We start from the raw sequence: 23,188 nt of genomic DNA, 5'->3' as shown, positions 1-23,188 counted from the left end.
GAACTGGAAAAAAACAGGTCGGGAAGAGCAAGACAAGACGAGCATTTGACATTAAAAAGTATATAAATTCTATTATTTTTATGAAAGTAACCGATTGTTTTGCTAGATAAGACCCTTCTTCCTCATCTGGGATCATTTACAACCACATTTGGGATCGTTTGAAGCCGCATTTAAACTGCCTTTTGGAAGTTCAAACTCAGGGCACCATAGCAGTCCATTATATAAAGAAATATCCTAAAATTTTTTCCTCAAAAAACATAATTTCTTTACGACAGAAGAATGAAAGACATGAACATCTTGGATGATAAGGGGGTGAGTACATTATCTGTAAATTGTTGTTCTGGAAGTGGACTTCGCCTGTAAACTCCTGTTGTTTTATATGGACAACCAAGAGTTAGTAGAAAATAGTTTTTTTTTTGTTCTTCATAGACAGTTGCTTTGGTTTTAAAACTGCAAACAAATTGTGACAAATCGAATATATGATTTACAGTGTTATATTAACATGCTTAATATTTTATTAACATTAAACAAATAATACATAGGAACTATGAAATGAGACAACTGTAAATGTGAAAGGCCCATGAAGTGACATTTTGAGCACAGAAGTGAAAAGGTGATGTCACGTTTACCAGCGCTCTGGAAGTTTCTGTAGGCGAAATAGTTTCAACAGAAAGATGCTTGGTTTGAAAGTGACGTCTACTGTATGTGAAGTGACTCATTTTGAGCACAGAAGTGAAAAGGTGAAGTCACGTTTACCAGCGTTCTGGAAATTTCTGTAGGCAAAATAGTTTCAACAGAAAGACATTTGGTTTGAAAGTGACGTCTACTGTATGTGAAATGTGCTTTATACATTTCTCACATTTTTTGCTGACACATTGTTCTAAACAAGCGTCACTTAAGTCACAGGTAGTCTTAGTACACAGTAAATAGTACATTTTTAAATAGTATGTTTTTAAAATATGTTAATATAATAACTTGTTATATAATATTATATAATATATATAATAGCTTGTGCTGCAACTGATGGGGAACATTTTTTTTAACTTCATGCAAATGATTTACCGAAACGGCATTGCAAGTTTGTATTAAACCTCAAATACTCTCTTTTAAGACTTTGCAAATCAGCTTTGTGGTAACTGCTTCCTCATTCAGTTCTCTTTAATATTATCATAGATTAAATATACAGCACAGTGACTATTTAATTTACTCACAGTTGAATCTGGTTCTGTTAAACTATTAAAAATGGGTTTTAAGAGAACAATTGTTTTCCAGGTGTGATATGTGTTATAAAAACAAACATATATAATAGTTACACAAATCAGGTAGTTCCCATAAAAATTCTGCTAAAATCACACTATATTTGCATTCTGTACTTCCCTTGTTATTAAGGCCAGTTCAAATGCTGACTATTTCCTTCTCGTAAAGATAATTTCTGCTTATTCTGCTTAAGTATTGTTGTCTGACCACCCCTCACCCCCCTATCCCCCCTATCCCCCTACCCCATCCAAAAAAAAAAAAAAAAAAAAAAACACCCACAAGCAATATAAAACCCATATAAGGTTCACATTTGATACTTACTTGCCAGGAGTTGACATCTGAGCATTTTTGAGCAAGTTTTAATTGATTCTAACATTTCAAGCAAATTTTGATTTCTGATTTAAACATTTAAATATAAAAGAAAACACTTTGTATGTTATAACTTTATATATAATAACAAATTTAGTATCAGCCTGTGAGATTTTTTCCATTTCAGTCATGGACAGCTCACCAGAAATATTGGATTTTGATTCTTCAGAGGAAAATGGGTAAGGAACACTTTGATTTAATAGAAATACATAGAAAATATAGAAATATATATACACTACCATTCAAAAGTTTGGGGTCAGTAAGACTTGTAATAGTCTTTAAAGAAGTCTCTTATGCTCATCAAAGCTGCATTTATTTGATTAAAAATATAGAAAAAAAAAACAGTAATATTGCAAAATGTTTTTACAATATAAAATAATGTTTTTTATTTTAACATACTTTAAAATAGAATTTATTCCTGTGATGAAAAGCTGAATTTTTATCAGCTGTTACTCCAGTCTTAAGTGTCACATGATCCTTCAGAAATCATTCTAATATGCGGATTTATTATTAGAATGATCAATGTTGGATAATATCAACAGTTGTGCTGCCAAATATTTTTTGGAACCTGTGATTTTTTTTTCAGGATTCTTTCATGAATAACAAGTTTAAAAAGTACAGTGTTTATTCAAAATATAAATATTTTATAACAATATAAATTATTTATTATTAACTTTTGATAAACTTTTAATTATTAACTTAATACATCCTTGGTGAATAAAAGTATTAATTTCTTAAAAAAAAAAAAAAAAAAAAAAAAAAAAAGAAACAATAAAAATGTACTGACCCCAAACTTTTGAACGGTAGTGTATATATATTAAATACATTAAGTCAAATATATATACAAATATATATACACAGTTAAAAGATTTTTAATGTTTTTTAAAGAATCTCTTCTGCTCACCAAGCCTGCATTTATTTGATCCAAAATACAGCAAAAGCAGTAATATTGTGAAATATTTTTTACTATTTAAAATAACTGCTTTCTATTTGAATACATTTTAAAATGTAATTTATTCCCGTGATCAAAGCTACATTTTCAGGATCATTACTCCAGTCTTCAGTGTCACATGATCCTTCAGAAATCATTCTAATATTCTGATTTGCTGTTTAAGAAACATTATTATTATTATTATTATTGTTATTATTATCAATATTTAAAACATTTTTTAGGATTCTTTGATGAATAGAAAGATCCAAAGATCAGAATTTATCTGAAATAAAAATATTTTGTAACATTATACACTTTTTATTTTTTTTTTTTGGGGGGGGGGGGGGGGGGGTAAAGTGATAAAGACATTTATAATGTTACAAAAGATTTCTATTTCAGATAAATGCTGTTCTTCTAAACTTTCTTTTATCAAAGAAACCTGAAAACATTATACTTAGCTGTTTTTAACATAATAATAATAATAAAAAAATTTTTGAGCAGCAAATCAGAATGTTTGAACAACTTCTGAAGGATCATGTGACCGGAGTAATGATGATAAAAATTCAGCTTTGAAATCACAGGAATAAATTACATTTTAAAATATATTCACATAGAAAACAGTTATTTTGAATAGTAAAAATATTTTAACATTCGGATCAAATAAATGCAGGCATGGTAAGCAGAAGAGACTTTTAAAAAACATTACAAATCCTACTGTTCAAAAACTTTTGACTGGTAGTGTACATACATTTGAAGTGGATTAAACCCTTTCATCAAAGTTGTCCTAAAACCAAAACAATACGCTTTCTTTTCTCAGGACAACTTTGCAAAATTTTTTTTGATCCACTTCAAATGTTGACTACTATACATATATATATATATATATATATATATATATATATATATTCTGCACTTAAACTGACAAATTAGGTTAAAATGATCTACAAATCATCAATGATTCTCATTTGATATAAATGCAGTCTAACAGTCAAATGTGGTTTTCAAGCCCCGAGAACAGTGGAATATTTCTGCAGCAGTGGGATGCACAGGTTCGTCCCTATATTGAGATGATTGACTATATGAGGCGGATCGGCATCGAGAGGGAACTTGCACTGCCGTCCATTGCAGTGGTTGGAGACCAGAGCTCAGGGAAAAGCTCTGTTTTAGAGGCACTATCAGGGGTCGCTCTACCTCGTGGGAGTGGTATGTTTTACGCCTAAAAAACATTAACTGAATATCTGTCTATCTTTTAAATATATATTCTAATATGTTCCATTCAGGTATTGTCACCCGTTGTCCACTGGAGCTTAAACTCAGGAAACTTAGTAATGGGAGCACTTGGACTGCCATAATCTCCTACAATAATGTGTGTGAGACGTTTTATGATCCCGCACAAGTTGAAAGTCACGTCAGAAGGGGTGAGACTGTATATAAAGCTAAATATCATTACCAAATAATCATTATAATGTATAGTAGGATATACGATGACCCTTGTATCAGTAGTTGAAATATTACTTACATGAAGAATGAAGGTTGAGTAAGTATGTAGCACTTGTGTTTTACAGCACAGAATATGCTTGCTGGAGATGGAGTAGGAATCTGTGATGATCTCATCAGTTTGGAGATCACATCGCCTGATGTGTGCGACCTCACGCTGATCGATCTGCCTGGAATAACAAGAGTACCTGTGAAAGGGCAACCGGAAGACATTGGAGACCAGGTGATAACAAAATACTGATTACTTGATAATTGTGAATAATTCCATATATTTGTATGTATTAAGTTCAGGAAAAATAAATTGTTTACACAAAATTACTTTTAAAAATGCAACATAATAATGTAATTCAATTTGAAAACTTAATTAACTTTTTAAAATTTTTTTTTAAAATTTAATATAAAACAATACATTTATACTACCAGTCAAAAGTTTTTGAACAGTAAGATTTTTTATGTTTGCATCCAAGCCTGCATTTATTTGATCCAAAATACAGCAAAAGCAGTAATATTGTGAAATATTTTTGCTATTTAAAATAACTGCTTTCTATTTAAATATATTTTAAAATGTCATTTATTCCTGTGATTTTAAAGCTGAATTTTCAGTATTATTACTCCAGTATTCAGTGTCACATGATCCTTCAGAAATCATTCTAATATGCTGATTTGCTGCTCAATTTGCTGCTCAAAGAAATCGTAGAAATTAATACTTTTATTTAGCAATGATGCTTTAAATGGATCAAAAATTATGATAAAGACATTTATAATGTTGCAAAAGATTTCTATTTTAGATAAACACTGTTATTCTGAACCTGTAAACAATCTACTCAGCTGTTTTCAACAACAATAATAATAAAAAATGTTTTTTGTCCAGCAAATCAGAATATTAAAATGATTTCTGAAGGATCGTGTGACTGGAGTAATGATACTAAAAATGCAGCTTAAAAATCACTGGAATAAATTACATTTTAAAAAATATTTAAATAGAAAAGAGTTTTTTTAAATAGTAAAAATATTTCAAAATGTTTTTGTTTTTGCTATACTTTGGATCAAATCAATGCAGGCTTGGTGAGCAGAAGAAACTTCTTTTTTGACTGATAGTGTATATTTTTAAGTTGTTGCAGATGCAGTTTAAAATGTGTGTTCCAGATGATCACTGTTTTCTAAATTGGTCTTTGAATAATTGCAGATTCGACGCCTGATATTGAAATTCATTTCCAAAAAAGAAACCATTAATTTGGTTGTTGTTCCCTGCAACGTCGACGTCGCAACCACAGAAGCACTTAGAATGGCTCAGGGTGTCGATCCTGATGGCTCAAGGACTTTAGGTATAACTTTTCATATAAACTACAGATACGGAGTGTGATGTGCAAATTCATTCATGCCTATTTAAAACCTTTTCATTGCTTCAGCAATTCTGACAAAGCCAGACCTGATAGACAAAGGAGCAGAGGCCGACGTCTTACAAGTACTGCAGGGTAAAGTAGTTCCTCTCAAGAAGGGCTACACCATTGTCCGATGTAGAGGCCAGAGTGACATCAATGAAAACATTCCTCTGTCTGAAGCCACAAGACAAGAAAAAGATTTCTTCGCCAAACACATGCACTTCAGGTATTGAATCAGTAGAAATTATACGCAATTATCAGTTTTTTTATGTAATGTTCAAAAACATTTAAGAGTGCTCCTGTCTCCAGTTATCTTCTTGAGGAGCAGAGGGCCTCAATACCCTGCCTGGCCACCAGACTGACTAAAGAGCTGGTCGAACATATCAAGGCAAGCATGTTAAACATGGTGAAATATTCTAAAACTTACTCTACACACTAAACTTATGAGTTACTCTTTATTTTACAGTCTTCACTTCCATCTCTAAGAGATCAAATTCATATCAACTTGTCTGCAGTGAGAGTTGAACTTAAGAATTATGCTGATGGTCCTCCTTTAGAACCTGAGCGAATGGGGCCTTATCTCAGCAAGGTACAGTATAGGCAAGCTTCACTACTTTGTATTGTCCAATATCTGAAACTAGCCTGACTGAAATTAACATGCTTGAACTTCTCTGTATGTGTAGAAAATCTTGGAGTTCAGTGACCAGATAAGCGAGTTGTGTAGAACAGGAGAATCAGACAGTGGGAACCTCTACTCACTCCTTCGACCAGTATTCAAGCAATGGGAATGTCATCTGAGTAGCTCCAAAGCATCATGTACGTCAAATAGATAAATAATAATATTGGTATGACTAGACACAGTGTACAATACACTACAAATGTAATGTTACAGTATACCCAAATATTACATTCTGTCCTCATTTACTCACCTTCATGTCTTTTCAAACAGAATACGCATGAATGCGACTGCTTTTGATACATTTTTAGACCAAAAGTATGTGACCCTGGACCACAAATCCAGTCTTAAGTAGCACGGGTGTATTTGTAGCAATTGCCAAAAATACACTCTATGGGTTAAAATGTTTATTTTATGCCAAAATCATTAAGATATTATGTAAAGATTATGTTCCATGAAGATATTTTGTAAATTTCCTACCGTAGATATATCAAAACTTAATTTTTTTATCAGTAATATGCATTGCTAAGAACTTCTTTTGGACAACTTTACCAGGGTTGCCAACTCTCACGCTTTCAGGCTCTGTCTCACGCTCTCACTCTGCCCATGTAAATCTCACGCCAAATTGGCAACCCTGCTTGCGATTTTAAACAAATTTTCAGCTTTCAAATGTTGTAAGTTTTAATACTAAATTCAAACGAATTACCGGTTTGGTGCACGTAATGTGGCGTAAATCATAAAATGTATCGCTTCTGTTAATGCCAGAGCCGTTGAAAAACAGAGCTGCGACAAGCACTAACCATAGTTTAACCATGGTATTTTTAGAAAAACTTTAGAAACTTTAGAAAGGGTTTTACATTTCAGTGCAAAGAGGCAAATTAGAGTCATTTTGTGGTCGGAGATAAAAAAAAAAATTCATTTGTAACGCCATGGTTTACCCACTAGGTACCTGTATGGCTCTTTACTAAATATATCTAGAATATTGCAGGTCATACCAGCTCACTTATTTTCACAGTTTTTCATTTGAATAAATATTTATAAATGATTAAACACTATTTTTAAATGTGAAATTAAAAAAAGTTAATAACTTACATATTTTTTTAAGGATACTTGTATAAGTACACACAATAAATGCAAGTTTTTATGTTTTTATGTTTTTATGCATAATATTGCCAGTTACTTTTCTTACCTCAGAAATTGTTAATTTGAAATAGTTCCGAATTATAAACGAAATAAACGTTAAAAAACGCTGCGTCTAGCAACACACATCAGCTATGTTCGTTCCAGAATGATTCAGTGTTTTGAATCGGTTCAGTACAGTTGTAACTGCAGCAAGAGCCACTGAAAATCTCCTCCATTAATATAAATACATTCAGTTTTTCTGGAACGACAAGTGGAGTGATAACTGCTTTATTTTTTAAAACTACTGTACGATTGTTTGTTTTAGTCAGAGAGTCCGTAAAACAGATGACAGAAAACTATGATGAGGCCCATCGTGGGAGAGAACTGGTGACCTTCAGTGACTACTGTGTGTATGAATCAATGGTGAAGAAACACGTTGGAGACCTTAAACAACCTGCTTTGGATACTTTGAAGCTCATCCGAGGTTGCTATTCGGACTTTAACTTGCATTTAAATTATGTGTGGATTACATCTGACATGATTAATAATACAATTTCCATTTAATATCTTAGGTATTGTGCAGAAGGAGTTCAGGGTCATGTGTGAGCTGTGTTTCCCAAACTACCCTCATCTGAGACACATAATACTGGTGGGTTAAAATGCCATTTGTTGAATAGACAATAAAAGTCTTTAACATAACATTGTGATGTATATTTTCCCTTAGAACCATATTGACGACATTCAATCAAAGCAAGAAAGCAAGGTGGAGAAGAGAATCTATGAGTACATTAACATGGAGAAACTCGTGTACACACAAGATCCCATTTTTACCCAGAAAATTGTAGACTTCAAGTTTGTGGAAAGTGACAGGAGTTTGAATCCACTTGTTTGGATACGGGAGAAAACGCGACCTCACCCCACAACTGTGCTGTTTTTGACACCAGGAGCTTGACGCCTGATAAACTGATCATCTACTATGAGGTTTATATGTGTTCTTGATTTCAGTGTTATCTACTTGTGTTTTTGGTTTTGAATGCATTGAAAACCTCCCACGTTCTCTTACTCCATCAGATTGTGTATCAGCGTCTGGCCGACTACATTCCCATGGTTATCCTGCTGTTCATACTGAAGGAAGCTGCCGTGATGCTGCGGGCACATGCTATGGACCTGCGGGATGGAGCTGATGTTGTGAAACTGCTCGTGGAGGACACAGAGGCTGGACGGAAGAGAGCAGACTTACATCAGCGCATGGAAAGACTGCGTCTGGCCCAAGAACGCATCAGTATATACCTCTAAGACACAAGTTGCCTCAGTTTTTGATTTATGCTTGATCACTGAAAGCATTTAAAAGTCAGCAGTGAAAGAAATCTCAAAGTCAAGAAACAAAGGTGTAGTTTGAGAGGCTTTAGGAATCATATTGATTTTTTTAGGTTCATGGTTAAGGTTCAGTATAATCATAAATAAATATTTGAAATAATAAAAAAAAAACCTTAAAGATGAGTGTGAAGTAAGTGTCTTTTGTAAATGACAAAGTATCAGTGATAGTTTGCTTGTACCTACTAAAAGTGCTTTTGAATAAAAAATAAAAAAACAGCTTTTTACAGTGTCTTCTCCACCAACTACAATGTACTATTTTAATAAAACAAAGCTATAATTCATAAATGCCTTTTGTTTATTTTTTTTTTTCCTCTACATATATAAACTTATGTTTTAAGCCTCTTTTATTTATTCAGCTTTCATATGTATGTTTGTGCAACTGGTTTTATGGTCCAGAATCTCTCTCTCACACACACACACACACACACACACATATATATATATATATATATATATATATATATATATATAGGTCACAGAACCTCCACTGATGTTTTTGAACATACAAAGTTAAACTCTTTTATAGATGTCATTGGCTGTCATGAGGTGTGATGATACAATATTTTATTTTGGGTGAACTATACCTTTTAGACCCTGTCACAGTGAGGCTCTGTGACTAGAGACTCTTATTATGGGAAGGACTCTTATTTTGACATGGGACTGTGTACATGCATGTATATGCATCCCTATCTGTTTTGCCCAAATTGAACACCAGTTAACACAGATATGGTTGTCAATCATCATGTGTGATATAATGTTGTTCCTGTCCTTATGTCGTTTTTCCTTAGATTGTCATTTTATGATTGAGAGACTTCACCATATTGGTTTATGTGTTGAACTGTGTTAAAAAGTAAAGCAAGACCGGTGACCAGGTTAAATGTTTATTGTTTTGTATAGAAATGTACATATCATGCAAAGTCATACTTACGTATTGGAACATTTTCCCATGCCAAACCGTCAAAACCCGGTCACAGTAAATGCTCACCATTTTAAAGATCTCATTCCTGCCAATAGGTGGGGTGGTTTATTGTGTTCATGTAGGAAGGGGGAGGTTGGTGTTCTGTTTAATTTTTAGGTGAGCATTGTAGAGTATTGATAATAAGTTGAGTTTTTGTTTCACATTTTTTTTTATTTTTCGTATTGTATAACAGTGTTTTTTGTGGTTATTGTTTGTGTTTGTTTTTGTTAAAGCACATTTGTTTGTTTTTCTTAAGTTTCTTTATTACCTTTGGGTTGCCAGATGGTTTAGTCCGAGAGGGAGGGGCTTAGTCTTTTTAAGATGGCTTCTCAGATTTGGAGGGAACTCGTAGAGTGAGTTGTGTGATGGTTGTGAAGTATAATTGCTGTCTTTTGGGTCAACTTGTTTGACATAGCCAAATGTTTTTGTTTTAACTTTTTTTTGGTAAATATCGCTGACACATCAGTGGAAAACTTGCACCTCTGGGAATAAACATTTCGAATTTTTGACTCCATTGTCATGTTACCTTATTTTTTTTTCGCCTCCAGCCGCCTTTACATTTGGAGAAGTGGTGTGTATGCTGTTGGGAATATCTGAGAGGCCTTTTTTTTTTTTTTTTCCCCTGCAGTTGATACACCACTGGCTCCCTTACAGACCCATTCATACAAAAAGCAATAGTTTTTTTTTTTTTTCTCTTTTTTTCTTTGGGATGGATGCCCTTACTGCTGCAACCTTGAGTGTGCTCTAACCCGTGCTCTTTGTCACTAAAACTACAAAATGCTTGGTTCAGCACGTTGAGTCATTTTTTGGGTTATTTTTAATAATTTTTACCCAGGCTGGTAGTTTTTCTGTAACTAAGCTGCTGGGCCATTTTTAACACTGGGTTATTTTTTTTTCTACCCAACCGCTGGGTTGAGCCAGTCTCCAACGAAACAACCCAGCTGCTGAGTTACAGTCAGAGCCAGTATTGCCAAGTGCATGGTTTTCCCGCGGAATTGGGCTACTTTAACACTGCTGCCATGGGTTATTTTTCATGTCCGCGGTTTGAAGCAACCCCAATAATGTAATATTTAGCCTCTGCATGCTAATTTTTGCAATGGGAATCCCGCCAATAATGTGTATTTTACCCCCCTAGAACATGAATTTTACCAGGGGACCCCCATCGAAACGCGATTGTGCCACTTTTAGGATAGTTTTGAGTTTTGAGCTGCCGTCGTATCATCCAAGTGGATGCTGCACACTGGTGGTGGTTGAGGAGAGATCCCCCCATGTGATTGTAAAGCGCTTTGGGTGTATAGCAATACACAATGAAAGCGCTATATAAATGCGATCATTCATTCATTCATTCATTCAATATCTAATCAATATGCTATATGTAAAATAGAAAGAAAAGGAGCTAACACATCACATGAGTCACTTTAAACGTTTTTAGTCAATTATTAAGAAATAAAGAGTGGTAACATTCAGCTATATGAATTTTTACTTGTCAGATTCAGTGACCCTAGCCAACTGCATACGTATTTGTAAGGTACAAACTGTAGATCTCTAACATTATTGGGTATTTACAGTAAATAGTAATAAGAATAAAGATAAGACCTACATTTATAAGATAATCTGAATATTTTACATAACAAGCGCTAAAACATCTCATAAAGAAGCCATTTTATTAGGCTAACACGTTAGCAGACAACAGCAGCATTAATGTCTATTTTCTTTTTTATATAAGAACTTAGATGCTGGTGATAATATCTAGCTTGTCCAGTTTTCTTTAGTCTTAGGACATGAAACATCTTTTACAGCACGGCTCATAGAGAATGATTTGACTGAAACTGTATCAGATGAGATAAAGAAAGTGAAAATGAAAGTGAAAGTGAAAGAAAGATGCGCAGGCTGATCTGCATTAGGTAACCACACACACAAAAGTGAAACTCCGCCTATGGTGCATTGCAGAACTCCCTGAGTCATCCGAAAGGAAGGACATTATCAAGCACATTCTTAGACGTTTCTGTTCCTTTTTTTCCTGCTTTCATTTTCCAGAAAATGTCCATTTCAGGCACATTCAGCGAGAATTCTCCAGATCAAAGAAATGCTTATGGTGGTACTGATAGTTCACAAAATGAAAGGTTAGTATGCACTTAATTTTGCTTATTATTAAGCTAAAATTGAATTAGAATGTTAACTTATTGTTAATTTATTTTGAGATTTTGTTGAATAGGACTAGGGTGAATATTTATGCCTTTAGAAGACTGGCTTATTTCTTGCTATAATAATGTACATTTATATACTAGAAGGCAAGTGGCAAGAATTTGCACTATATCAGCGTTTCCCAAATGCAATCATTCTCTATGTGCAGTAGAGAGTGATCTAAGAACGTGTCCTGTGCCATTTGTAACGCCACCTTCCTGTCACTATAGGAATTTTATGGGTGACGCCCAGGTTCTTTTATATGATGGGTTCGATTCGTGTTACTACTTATTTCACGTTGGCATCTTAAAATATCAGGAAAAATGGAATACAATTAACCACCAAGCCAAAAGTTAACCTAAATTAATCTGTTGCCAGTAAAGAAATATATAATTAGTTCGTGTTACAGTGGTATTATTTTCAATAAGGTTCCTTTCAAACCACAAGTGCATGGTTCCTTTCTGTCAAATGAGCTCTGTATGTACAATCAACAGTCAGCAATGTGAAAAATAAATAAATAAATAAATAAATAAAAAATAAAGTCACGAATCCAAAGAATATACTCAGCCCTTGACTACTCAGCCCCCCCTAAAATTTTGCGATTAGCTCCATAAACTGTACACGAATTCGTGATCGCCTCAGTCCCCTTTACGTTTCATATGAAAATTGCGGCAGACTTCGATCGGCTCCTCCGGTCTTTCTTGCAGCGCGTTCTTCAGTTCGCAGACCGCAGAGCGAAAAACGAAGGACGGGGTCTGTGTTTATCGATACATTGTTATAATATCTGCATCTGTGCAGTTTAAATACAGTATATAAAATGTCGTGGGAAATCAATCGGTTCCCCATCGCTGTGTTCACCCCTCAGCACACCACAGCTGTTTCAGCGAAAATTAAGCACATAAACACATACTTTATAAAACGATGCTGCCATTTTCAGTTGAACAGAACATTTTAAACAGTAAAATTTAGAATTTGTACAGTAAACAGGTGTGTGTGTGTGTGTGTGTGTGTGTGTGTGTGTGTGTGTGTGTGTATGTGTGCTTTTGGTTTATATATCCTGGGGACTTAAACCTGAATACACACATACTAATGGGGACTCGTGTCACAATGGGGACCTAAATTGAGGTCCCCATGGGTACAAAAGCTTATAAATCATACAGAATGAGATTTTTTGAGAAAGTAAAAATGCAGAAAGTTTTCTGTAAGGGTTAGGTTTAGGGGTAGGGTTAGGGTAAGGGGATAGAAAATACAGTTTGGACAGTATATAAATCATTGCGCCTATGGAGAGTCCCCACAAAGATAATAAACCAGACGTGTGTGTGTGTGTGTGTGTGAGATCAGAAAGACTTGTATTTGGCTTATTCAGTAATCACATGTTATATCCTATCTATACAATACAGTGGAATATTCCAATAAGAATAGTATGCCACCCCTATGATATTTTTGTTATTATACCGTCACTGGGGGCCCCCTAAAATAAAAATTCTAGAATCACCCCTGGATGTATCCTTCGCAGCCTTCGATTTCCCACAATCCGTGCGTGCAGTGGCAGATTAAGACTCTTCGGTGCCCCTGGGCAACGACACCTAGAGTGTTCCCCGCACCCCCCACCTCCCCACACACATTTTACTAAGTTTACTAATATGAAATATAAAATTTCATATTTAATATATTATTTTATAATGAACTTAGTAAAAATCCTTACAAAATCAGGTTACCACCTTTTTACAGTGTACTCTGATAAATTATTTAGAACTTGTGAACCTGACTCACAGAGGCGTAATCCAGTCTGTTCTAAGATAATAATAGTATGCAGCAAATTGAAACATTTTAGAACTAGTGAATTCAACTGTCACAGGTATACTAATATCTGTTAATCGCTTATTTTTTGTTTTTCATGAACTATTTTTTTTCTATTTTTTCAGCTGCCATAAACTAAGTATTGGTGATAACCAATGATATGTTTGTTTCTGTAATGATTAATCCACCAGTATATGCAAGATCTTTAGTCACAGTAGTGTTTCTAATACTAAAATACAATTATTGTTGGGATTGAATGGATTTAAAGATTTAAAGACTGCCCAAAGTTTAATCAAAAGCAAGTCCTTGGGAACAACTAGAAACTACCTGGAAGTCAGTAACACGGAGACTGTGGGAATGTGCATAAAAATTATCATAGCAAGAATGCATGCTTTTATCAAAGCCAGAGGAGGCTATACAAAATCAAATATTTATTTATTTATATATTTATTTATTTCTATAGTTAAATAGTTATAGTTTCTGTGTATTGTTTGTTTTAGGGTTGTAACGGTTCGGTTCGATATGATGGTTTTGTTGTTATCAATTCAGTCAATTGACGCCGAATTGCCGCCAATTCGAAAATGAAAGTAAAACGCGCACAAGCATTTACAAGCTATTTAAAAGCGAATAAAAGCGAGGAAAAGAGGGAAAACTCTAACTACAGAAAGTGTGTTTTTTTCTTTGGGAAAAAGTTACGTCGTTTGGGCTGCCTTGTTGAGCACAGTGGCACTGAGAACATTACATTTCACATACTGTGAGCTCTGTTATTTATTTATGCGTGTAATCAGTGCAACGGATAGTAAGAAGTGTAGTCCGGGGTGACATGCAACAGTCTGTGTAGTGTGTGTCAATATACTGAGAGGGCGACATCTGGTGGAGAGCGAGCAGAAGGTCACGGACCAGATTTGTGAAAGTATCTGACAGATGTGGCTTTATTGTATTAAAATTTTGGCTTTCTAATACAAACAGTCTCTGAGAAACTGAAGGAAATGCAAAAAGTGTTGTCCCCGTCCCCGCTCTCCCTTAAATATCGACTTTAAGCAGCAGTCACTTATGGAAAGGCAACGGCATTCCGACGTCATATTGCGCGTTCACGACTTTAACTGCCACTTCTTGACGTTCTACTGTGACCGTCTACTACGGGAGAACAGCTGGTTTGCCGTAGTCTTTACAACGTGACAGATTAGGTCGATTAATGTTATGTTTTATAGTTTATACCACTGCAATTCCGTCAGTATACGATTCTAACATTAGTCTTTCATTTAATCTGTGTCGATAGGTTTTCGCTAATTTTAACGATTTTTTTTTTTTTTTTAATTTGTACAAACATATGTCTACCCTGGTGAAAAAACAGCATATGCTGGTAGGTATGTTTTGATGCTGGAATGCTGGTCCTTTGCTGGTTTTTGCTGGTCATGTTGCTGGTCAAGGTCCAGCATAAACCAGCAAAGGTCCAGCTTAAACCAGCATCAAAACATACCTACCAGCATATGCTGTTTTTTTTTTACCAGGGTACTGTTGGCAACAGCATCAGGTAGCACGGAGACTAGAGATGATGTAAAAAAAGAACAATGTAAGTATTGCCTAAACATCGTCCTCATAATCCATAAGTTGTATTAAATAAATGAATGCCGCGTTGTACTGTCTTGTTTATGGTTGCTTAATGATTTTTACGTTCTCGGCTACGGCGGTGTAACAGTTTACTTCCGGTCATCGTAGCCGTCAAACTGTTGCTTAAAGTCCCTAATAAGGGGTAAGAGATTTATTCATTATCATATATATACAGTGATGTAACTGTTGTATTCACTTATGGTACCAGGAGTGTTTTTTGAAGTGCATATACTTGTGCTAGACTAGGCTAGTCAGTGATGATGTTCTTTGATAACGTTAATGTTCTTAGCTGCTTTTTGAATAACTAAGGAAATGTAAGCATTAGTACCTTACAATGTTTCTATTAAATTGTTATCACGTTAAACACAAATTAAGTCATGTTAAAAACATTAGGCTGCTTTTAGCCTTATGCTGGTGTTGGTAGTGTATGGTAGTGCATGGTAGTGTAGACCAGTGGTTCCCAACTCCAGTCTCAATTCTGGGCCCACTGCTCTGCACATTTTGTATGTTTCTGAATCTGACACACTCAGTTCAGTTCACGGAGCTTTTTCCTAACAAGCTGATGATCTGAATGAGGTGTGTTAAATGAGGGAGACATGCAAAATGTGCAGAGCAGTGGGCCTCGAGAACTGGAGTTGAGAACCACTGGTGTAGACGGAGATTGTTTGAAATTGATAGTGTAGACATGGATCGTTTCATTTTAAAACAGCGCACTAATGTAAACAGGGCCTGAGACGTGCGCTCAGTACTGCGCTGAGGTCCAAAGGTGGTCGCTGAGTAAAATTGCTTGTCCTAAAGGGACTTTGGATAGATAGGTAGATAGAGTGGTAATTCTTGCTACCAATTTCAATATCACAAAAAAGTCAGTCAAGGACAGTGATTTATTTCTAATGTTTTACACAAATGGTAACAGCATCTAGGCTGCTTTATAGGAATAATTCACACAAATTCTGTTGTTGTCCTAAACCTGTATGTGTTTCCTTCTGCTGTTGAACACAAAAAATATATAGTTGGAACAATACTGGTAAACAAACAGTTGCTTCCATAGTATAAAAAAAACAAAATAAGATGGGGATTTGACTAACTCATGTTTTCCCCTCTCCATAGTTTTTTTTAGATAGCCCCTTTTGTTTTTAGAAAAGTTTACTTTTTTACTTATCGAAGATAAGTTCTATTGCATACCATTTCCAGATTATGCCAGAACGAAGTGAAGAGAGGTGAATGTGGACATTAGGTGCAGCGATCACCTGAGGTACATGCACAGGTCGTTCAAAAGTAAAATGCATTTGATTTGTAAACCAAATTCAAATGCTGCGTTAGAGAATTTATGGAAAAAACTCCTAATAGCGCTAATATGTTGGGGGCGTGGTGGGGCTTTGGCGATACCGATGGCCAGTCAATCTACTCCACAGCCAATCATGGGCCCCCTCCTTGCTCGGGCCCCAGGGCGTCAGCCCTGCTTAGCTCAATGGTTAATGCAGCCCTGGTCATAAACAGAACGTGGCAGCAGTTTACTGTCAGGGATTTGTCGTGTCGCGCTGCACTGCATCCAGTGTAGACAGCATTAATGATCATAATGGGTTCTACTGTATTTTGTCGCTGCTCGCGTCCTGTAGACAACTCATATCTCCAATATGAGCACTTAGTAAATTGAAACAAATTGAAACAAAGAGAGATCTTGGAGATTTATCCAAATTCATTCATAACTATGTTTTCAAACCTTAAAATTGATGCACACTACAACACACACATCTTATACTTATTCAGAGAAATAAGTATTCTTGGTGACAGCTATGTGTAGTGCAACATCTTACACAAACTCAGCTGTTAATGGAAAAATGAATGCATGCATGACAGTTCAATCTTTTCCCATCATGTTTGGACTTAATGTGTTCGTAACATTGTCAGATGCATTCTGGTCATGGTCTGGAATGTGAGAAATGGACCGGTAAAACTTTAGTGACACTTTTCTAACTTTGTGTTTGGACTATGCAAATAAATTCCACAGGAGGAAAGAAGGGTGGGCAACCACGTGTCCCTCCACTCTGATGGAACCAGCCAATCACAGCACGGAAATGGAGTTCTGAGTTCTGAGTCTCAGTCTGTTAAGGAAAGAGACTGCAACAGATCACCCCCGTTCTGAGTCTGCTACCCGCAAGGGAAGGGACTGTAATAGAAACACTTCGTTCTGAGTCCGAGTCTTGTAAAAGAAAGGACACTAACAGAACAACCTTTTCTGAGTCTGGCCCTGCAAGGGTGAGACAATAGCAGAAACACCTCTGTTCTGAGTCTGTGACCCGCAAGGGTGAGACAACAACAGATACCAAGCCTGAGTCTCCAGCTTTTGAGGCAGCAACAGATATGACCACATTCTGAGCCTCCAGCCTGCGAGGAAAGAGATAATCTACGTCCAGTGAGACAACAACAGATGCAGCATCCTGAGTCTCCATCCTAGAGAGACAAAGTGGTTTGACCAAGTTCTGAGTCTCTAGCCCAGAGAGGCAGAAGACACACAGACATTTGCAACAAGGTTAAGCTCCGGCGAGCAAACCTTCACTTCAAGGTACATTTGCTTGTGTGTTCCAAGCTAAGGACCTTCAGCACCTACTCCAGGGCCACATCTGCGTGTTCCAGATCTTAGGACCCTTTGGTGCTTCAGGAGATCAGCATCTTACAGCGCTTCATCTTGAAGGCTGTCAAAACGGATTCCTGCTCCTTTCTCCACTGTACTGCCACCAGTGCAACCAGTGGAAGTCACCGCCACCAGACTGCTCACTGAACCACAGAGAATGTAAATATCACTTCCAGAGACCTTGGCATTGTTGTATATTATCAGTATATGATTTTCTAATTTACATTAGATATTATATAGCTGACTGCAGTTGATAACAAATCTTATACGTATTTGTTTGATGCATAATAAGGTTCTTCACTTTATTTGTTTCAGAGTAGCAACAGTTTATCTTTCCAGATCATGTAGCTCTGAAATAGCAACACCCAACATAATCACTTGTATTTTATGCATCTTATGCACTTTATTCCTTTTCCATTCATGGTATTCATTTAGTAGTTGTGGATTACTCTTGTCTATCTTTTGTTAATAAAATCTATTTTATTATAACTTGTGTCTTCCTTGATAATACAGTAAGACATTCTACAAGTTAGAGATCCCACCAATCTTTCTTATGTGATTGTAACAAGGATGCTGAGGCGGCGTTTGAATCCAATTGCAGAAGTTTATTGCAAACGACAGCAAACATAAACGTGGAAACAGGCAGAGGGTCGATAACCAGAAAAGCAGTCCAACAGCATACAAAACATAAACATAATCCAAGCAGCAGAGAGATAAAGCAGGCAGTGGGTCGAATACCGTGAAGTCAGTCCAGAAACAGCAAACAATCCAATAGGGGTAATCCGTAAACTCAAGAGTCCATAAACAAAGCAAGGTAGCAACAGGTAATCCAACAGAGTAAATATAAACGCTCGGTAAGGCAGGTTGAACTGGCAATACTTCGCAAAGTATTGAGCACATGGCCAGTCTTTAAATAGTGACAAACAGGAAGTAACAATAGAAGCAGCAGAGGGAGCATGCAGGCAGTCCTAGGGTGAGGGCTCCCTCTGCTGGCTTGGCGTTACAGAATCCCCCCCCCCTAGGAGCGACTCCTGGCGCTCAAAACAACAACAGTCCAGGTGGGTGGGGGAACAGAGGCAAAACAGGGGGTGGGACAGAGGGCCAGGTCCATGTAGAGCAGGTGGGCCTGGATCGTGAAGCAGGGACAGACAGTGAAACACTGGAGGACCTGGATCGTGGAGCAGGGACAGACAGTGAAGCACTGGAGGACCTGGACCATGGAGCAGTGGCAGACAGTAAAGCACTGGAGGACCAGGGCCGTGGAGCTGTGGCAGACAGTGGAACCTTGGAGGACCTGGGCCGTGGAGCTGTGGCAGACAGTGGAACCTTGGAGGTCCAGGGCCGTGGAGCTGTGGCAGACAGTGGAACCTTGGAGGACCTGGGCCGTGGAGCAGTAGCAGACCGTGAAGTACTGGAGGGCCTGGACCGTGGAGCTGTGGCAGACCGTGTAGTACTGGAGGGCCCGGGCCGTGGAGCAATGGCAGAGTAGGGGACCATGGTGGGGCAGGCAGAGCAGGCAGAACAGGAAGCCGTGGCGCAGCAGGCAGAGCAGGCAGAACAGGAAGCCATGGCGAGGCAGGCAGAGCAGGCATAACAGGGAGCCATGGCGAGGCAGGCAGAGCAGGCATAACAAACAGGAGCAGAGATATCCACAGTGGGACTAATGACATGCATAGCAGAGCGGTGTGTTCATGCATGATTTTCTTGGCCGTGGCATGACAGGCAGAGAGTTTCATATGGGTCTTCTTGATTGCGACCTGGCGGGCAGAGAGTTCATCCTGGGACGCCACCCCCATGGGAGGATCTACAGCATGCGCTGACACCTCTGGGGGCATGGGCGCAGATGCTTGGGCAGGTGAGGCAGGGAAGTCATAAATGGCCTTCATGGCCGTGACAGGACGGGCAGAGAGTCCTTGGGGAAACGCCGCCCCTTTAGGAGGTTCTGCAGCCGGAGCTGCTGCTTCTGGGGGCATTGGCGCAGACTCTTTGACAGAAGAGGCCTCTGGCGTAGACTCGTGGACAGGCGAGGCCTCGGGAGCAGACTCGTGGACAGGCGAGGCCTCGGGAGCAGACTCGTGGACACGCGAGGCCTCTGGAGCAGACTTGTGGACCGATAAGGCCTCTGGAGCAGACTCATGGACAGACGAGGCCTCTGAACCAGATTCGTTGATAGACGAGGTCTCTGGAGCAGACTTGTGGACAGATGAGGCCTCTAGAGCACAGCGTGCTGCCCACACACTGAAAATGGCGATGGCCATTACAGGCAGCACAGTAGATAGTGGGGTGTCTGTTGACCTCGAGGGTGCTGATGCTATGGACTTATGGCTTGTGAATGTGGGCTCTGCGTGGCTTGGGAGCGTGGGCTCTGCGTGGCTTGGGAGAGTGGGCTCTGCGTGGCTTGGGAGCGTGGGCTCTGCGTGGCTTGGGAGCGTGGGCTCTGCGTGGTCAGCTGATATGGGAGGTGGTTTGAGAAGGTCAGAGGGGACCTGGTGAGATTCTGGTAGAACAACAGTTTTTTGACTTGACTCAGGGAGGCCTGCCGTGGCCGCACTTGACTCAGGGAGGCCTGCCGTGGCCGCACTTGACTCAGGGAGGCCTGCCGTAGCCGCACTTGACTCGGGGAGGCCTGCCGTGGCTTGATTTGGTTCATGAAGATCAATTGTGGCTTGGCTTGGCTCCTGGACGACAGCCGCAACTTGACTTGGCTCAGGAAAGACAGCAGCAATTTGACTTGACTCGTGAAGATCTGCTGCAACTTGGCTTGACTCAGGAACGACATGGCTTGACCCAGGACCCAGGACCCGGTGCTTGAAATTAATAAGTTTATAGTGCAAATAGTGTTTACAGCATGGTGTCATAGAGTGGTGCAAGTATCAGTATGGATAAAATAAAATAATGATTTGAGGATGCTGATTTGCTATATTTTATGTCATATTTTGAACATGTTCACAGCAATTGGCTAAACTGCTACATAGACCCATTTTCACCTCTGCGCCACCGGCAAAACCGCCTGTGCGGTTTGGCGCTTTCCACATTTCTCCCACTGAAAATGAACTAGACATTCGAGACTGCCACATTCAGTGTGAAAGGGCCTTAAATTTACAACAGCTTAGAATGCGGCTCAACCAATCAGAATCAAAGACCGGAACTATCCTTTTTATCAAGTTTGTTAAATGCCAGGACATTATCCATTTTTAAGGTAAAATTCTGGCAACAACAGATGTGTTTTTTTAACCATTCTTTTCACATGTTTTTAACAGTGTTGTTTTAAAATCAGTCTAATGTCATGATTAATGAACATGGCTATCTTTGTTGCTCAGCAAATGATCCACATGACACAGGTTACTGTTTAAGAGTTTTACGCTGATTTAATTGCTTAAAATAATACACTTCCTACACAGGCAGATAGAGCACAGCACAAGCAAGGTATCGCATCAGTCAAATATTCAATCTAAAATGCATTAAACTAATTAAAGGGAAACTATGTATGAAACACCAAACAATGAAAGAAATACAGTACAATCTGTGATTTATTTTTTTTACATATGTATGTTTATCTTTACAGTCAGGAAATGAAGGGAGAAGTCCACAGTCATGTAGAGGAGAGCATTCGTCCATACATTGATCTGATTGACACTCTACGGTCAGTTGGCATTCAGAAGGACTTGGCGTTACCAACTATTGCAGTGATTGGAGACCAGAGTTCTGGAAAAAGCTCTGTGTTGGAAGCGCTGTCTGGAGTTGGATTACCAAGAGGGACCGGTGAGGACTAATTTTACTCTTCTTCTTTGCTACTGGATATTCATACACACTCAATGACCTCTTTATGCACACCTCTCCAATATTGCTCTATTCTATTGGTTTGCCTGAGATCTGGTGACAAGGCCCACATTAAAAACACATAGGGTCCTGGCACTATGTTTTGTAAAACAGGAATAAATAGTATTTTTTTAAAACTCCAATACACAAAGATACAATAGGTATGCATGAATATTCTAGACTACAACAGATTTAAAGCATAAATGCATTAACACCAGATAAGGTCAAAGCAAACAGGTTTCCAGAAACAGCAACAGCTTTTGCTGGGCTTAGGGCATTTAAATAAAGGACAGAAACAAATAATAGATATTTGTGAGTTTACTGCAAATACATTTAACAATATTAATATTCCTTTGTGTTATAGCCGCTTAATTATGAAAGCAGTATTTTACTTTAATGAAGTAAAATGTTTTTTTTTAGAACTATTAAATTCTGCTTTGTAGTTTCCTTTATGAAAATCTACTGTAAATCTTGAATCCAGAGTTTACTGTAGTTTTGGTAAGATTATGATTCAGGGAAAAGCCCTGCTTCTCATTAACATGGTTTTAAAACAAAACAAATAATAAGAATATTAATAATAATAATAATAATAATAATAATAATAATAATAATAGTAATAATAATAATAATAATAATAATAATAATAATAATAATAATACTCTAAGACAGACAGACAGACAGATAGACAGATATATAGATAGATAGACAGACAGATAGATAGATAGATAGATAGATGGAGAAAGCACTTGTCACATGTTCCACTTTTTGTTTTCTTTTGATTGCTAACTCAACTGTGTTGGCTGTAGGAATTGTCACCAGATGTCCATTAGAGTTAAGACTGAAGAAGGTACCAGGAGTCAACTGGAAGGCTGTTTTAACTTACAATAACAAAACAGGTGAATCTGTGAATATTGCAGGTTAGTAGTACAGCTTGCAGTGTGTTTTGTTTACTTATTTGGAAGGGTTTCTTTCAGCTGGCTTGAAATTAACACTTTTACAACTGGATTTAAACCATGTTTTGTTGCAGGTCCTATTAAAGCCAGCAAACAGGCGAGTGGAGAGGCAGCACAGTCAACTCACAATAAGAAGAAAATTGAATTTTTAGATCCTTCATTAGTTGAAAAACATGTGGCAGCAGGTTAGTAAACCTGCTAAAAATCTCTTTCCTTTTCAATGTTACATAATAAGGAGATCAAAATGTTAAACTGATGTCACAAACAGTAACTGTGTACATATTTATTTTGTCTTTGAAAAACTGATTTTTCTTACAGTCTTGGATGCTGATTTGTCAATTCAACATTTCTATTCACTATATCAATCACTGTGCAGAACCCATAGCATAACAGTTTTGTTGTATAGCCACATTCTGGTATATGAGAAACGTCTAGGTTACGTACGTAACCCTCGTTCCCTGAAGGAGGGAACGGAGACGTTACATATGGGAACTCGCTTGAGAGTCCAATCATCTCCAAGCCTTATTCAAAAGGCCAATGAACATTCATGAACATTGGCGAGTGGTATTTGCATGCCGAGCCACTCCCCCGTATATACGGGTATATAAGGCGGCGGCGTG

The 23,188-nt window shown here is 37.6% G+C and overlaps 2 protein-coding genes across 2 annotated transcripts in view; both read left to right on the top strand.

The window, feature by feature from the left end:
• The first annotated feature begins 1,588 nt into the window (after window positions 1-1,588).
• mxh (myxovirus (influenza virus) resistance H) lies at window positions 1,589-8,897 on the top strand. The gene is given in 14 exon segments (XM_051100191.1): window positions 1,589-1,805; window positions 3,564-3,760; window positions 3,838-3,975; window positions 4,123-4,277; window positions 5,241-5,379; window positions 5,464-5,662; window positions 5,746-5,824; window positions 5,903-6,025; window positions 6,120-6,252; window positions 7,560-7,718; window positions 7,807-7,883; window positions 7,959-8,123; window positions 8,126-8,215; window positions 8,306-8,897. Coding segments are annotated over 14 exon segments (1,929 nt in total). The 5' UTR covers window positions 1,589-1,755; the 3' UTR covers window positions 8,531-8,897.
• Window positions 8,898-11,538: 2,641 nt separating this feature from the next.
• Window positions 11,539-23,188, top strand: part of LOC127156767 (interferon-induced GTP-binding protein Mx3) — a 205,701-nt gene continuing 194,051 nt past the window's right edge. The window contains exons 1-4 of the mRNA XM_051099812.1: window positions 11,539-11,692; window positions 21,362-21,558; window positions 22,422-22,532; window positions 22,643-22,753. Coding sequence (XP_050955769.1) covers window positions 11,610-11,692; window positions 21,362-21,558; window positions 22,422-22,532; window positions 22,643-22,753 — 502 coding nt within the window. The 5' untranslated portion in view covers window positions 11,539-11,609. The remainder of the gene's footprint in view (window positions 11,693-21,361; window positions 21,559-22,421; window positions 22,533-22,642; window positions 22,754-23,188) is intronic.

The sequence above is a fragment of the Labeo rohita genome, chromosome 25 (assembly GCF_022985175.1).
Source record: "Labeo rohita strain BAU-BD-2019 chromosome 25, IGBB_LRoh.1.0, whole genome shotgun sequence".
NCBI classification, from domain to species: Eukaryota; Metazoa; Chordata; class Actinopteri; order Cypriniformes; family Cyprinidae; genus Labeo; species Labeo rohita.
This window is presented reverse-complemented; position numbering and strand designations above follow the sequence as displayed.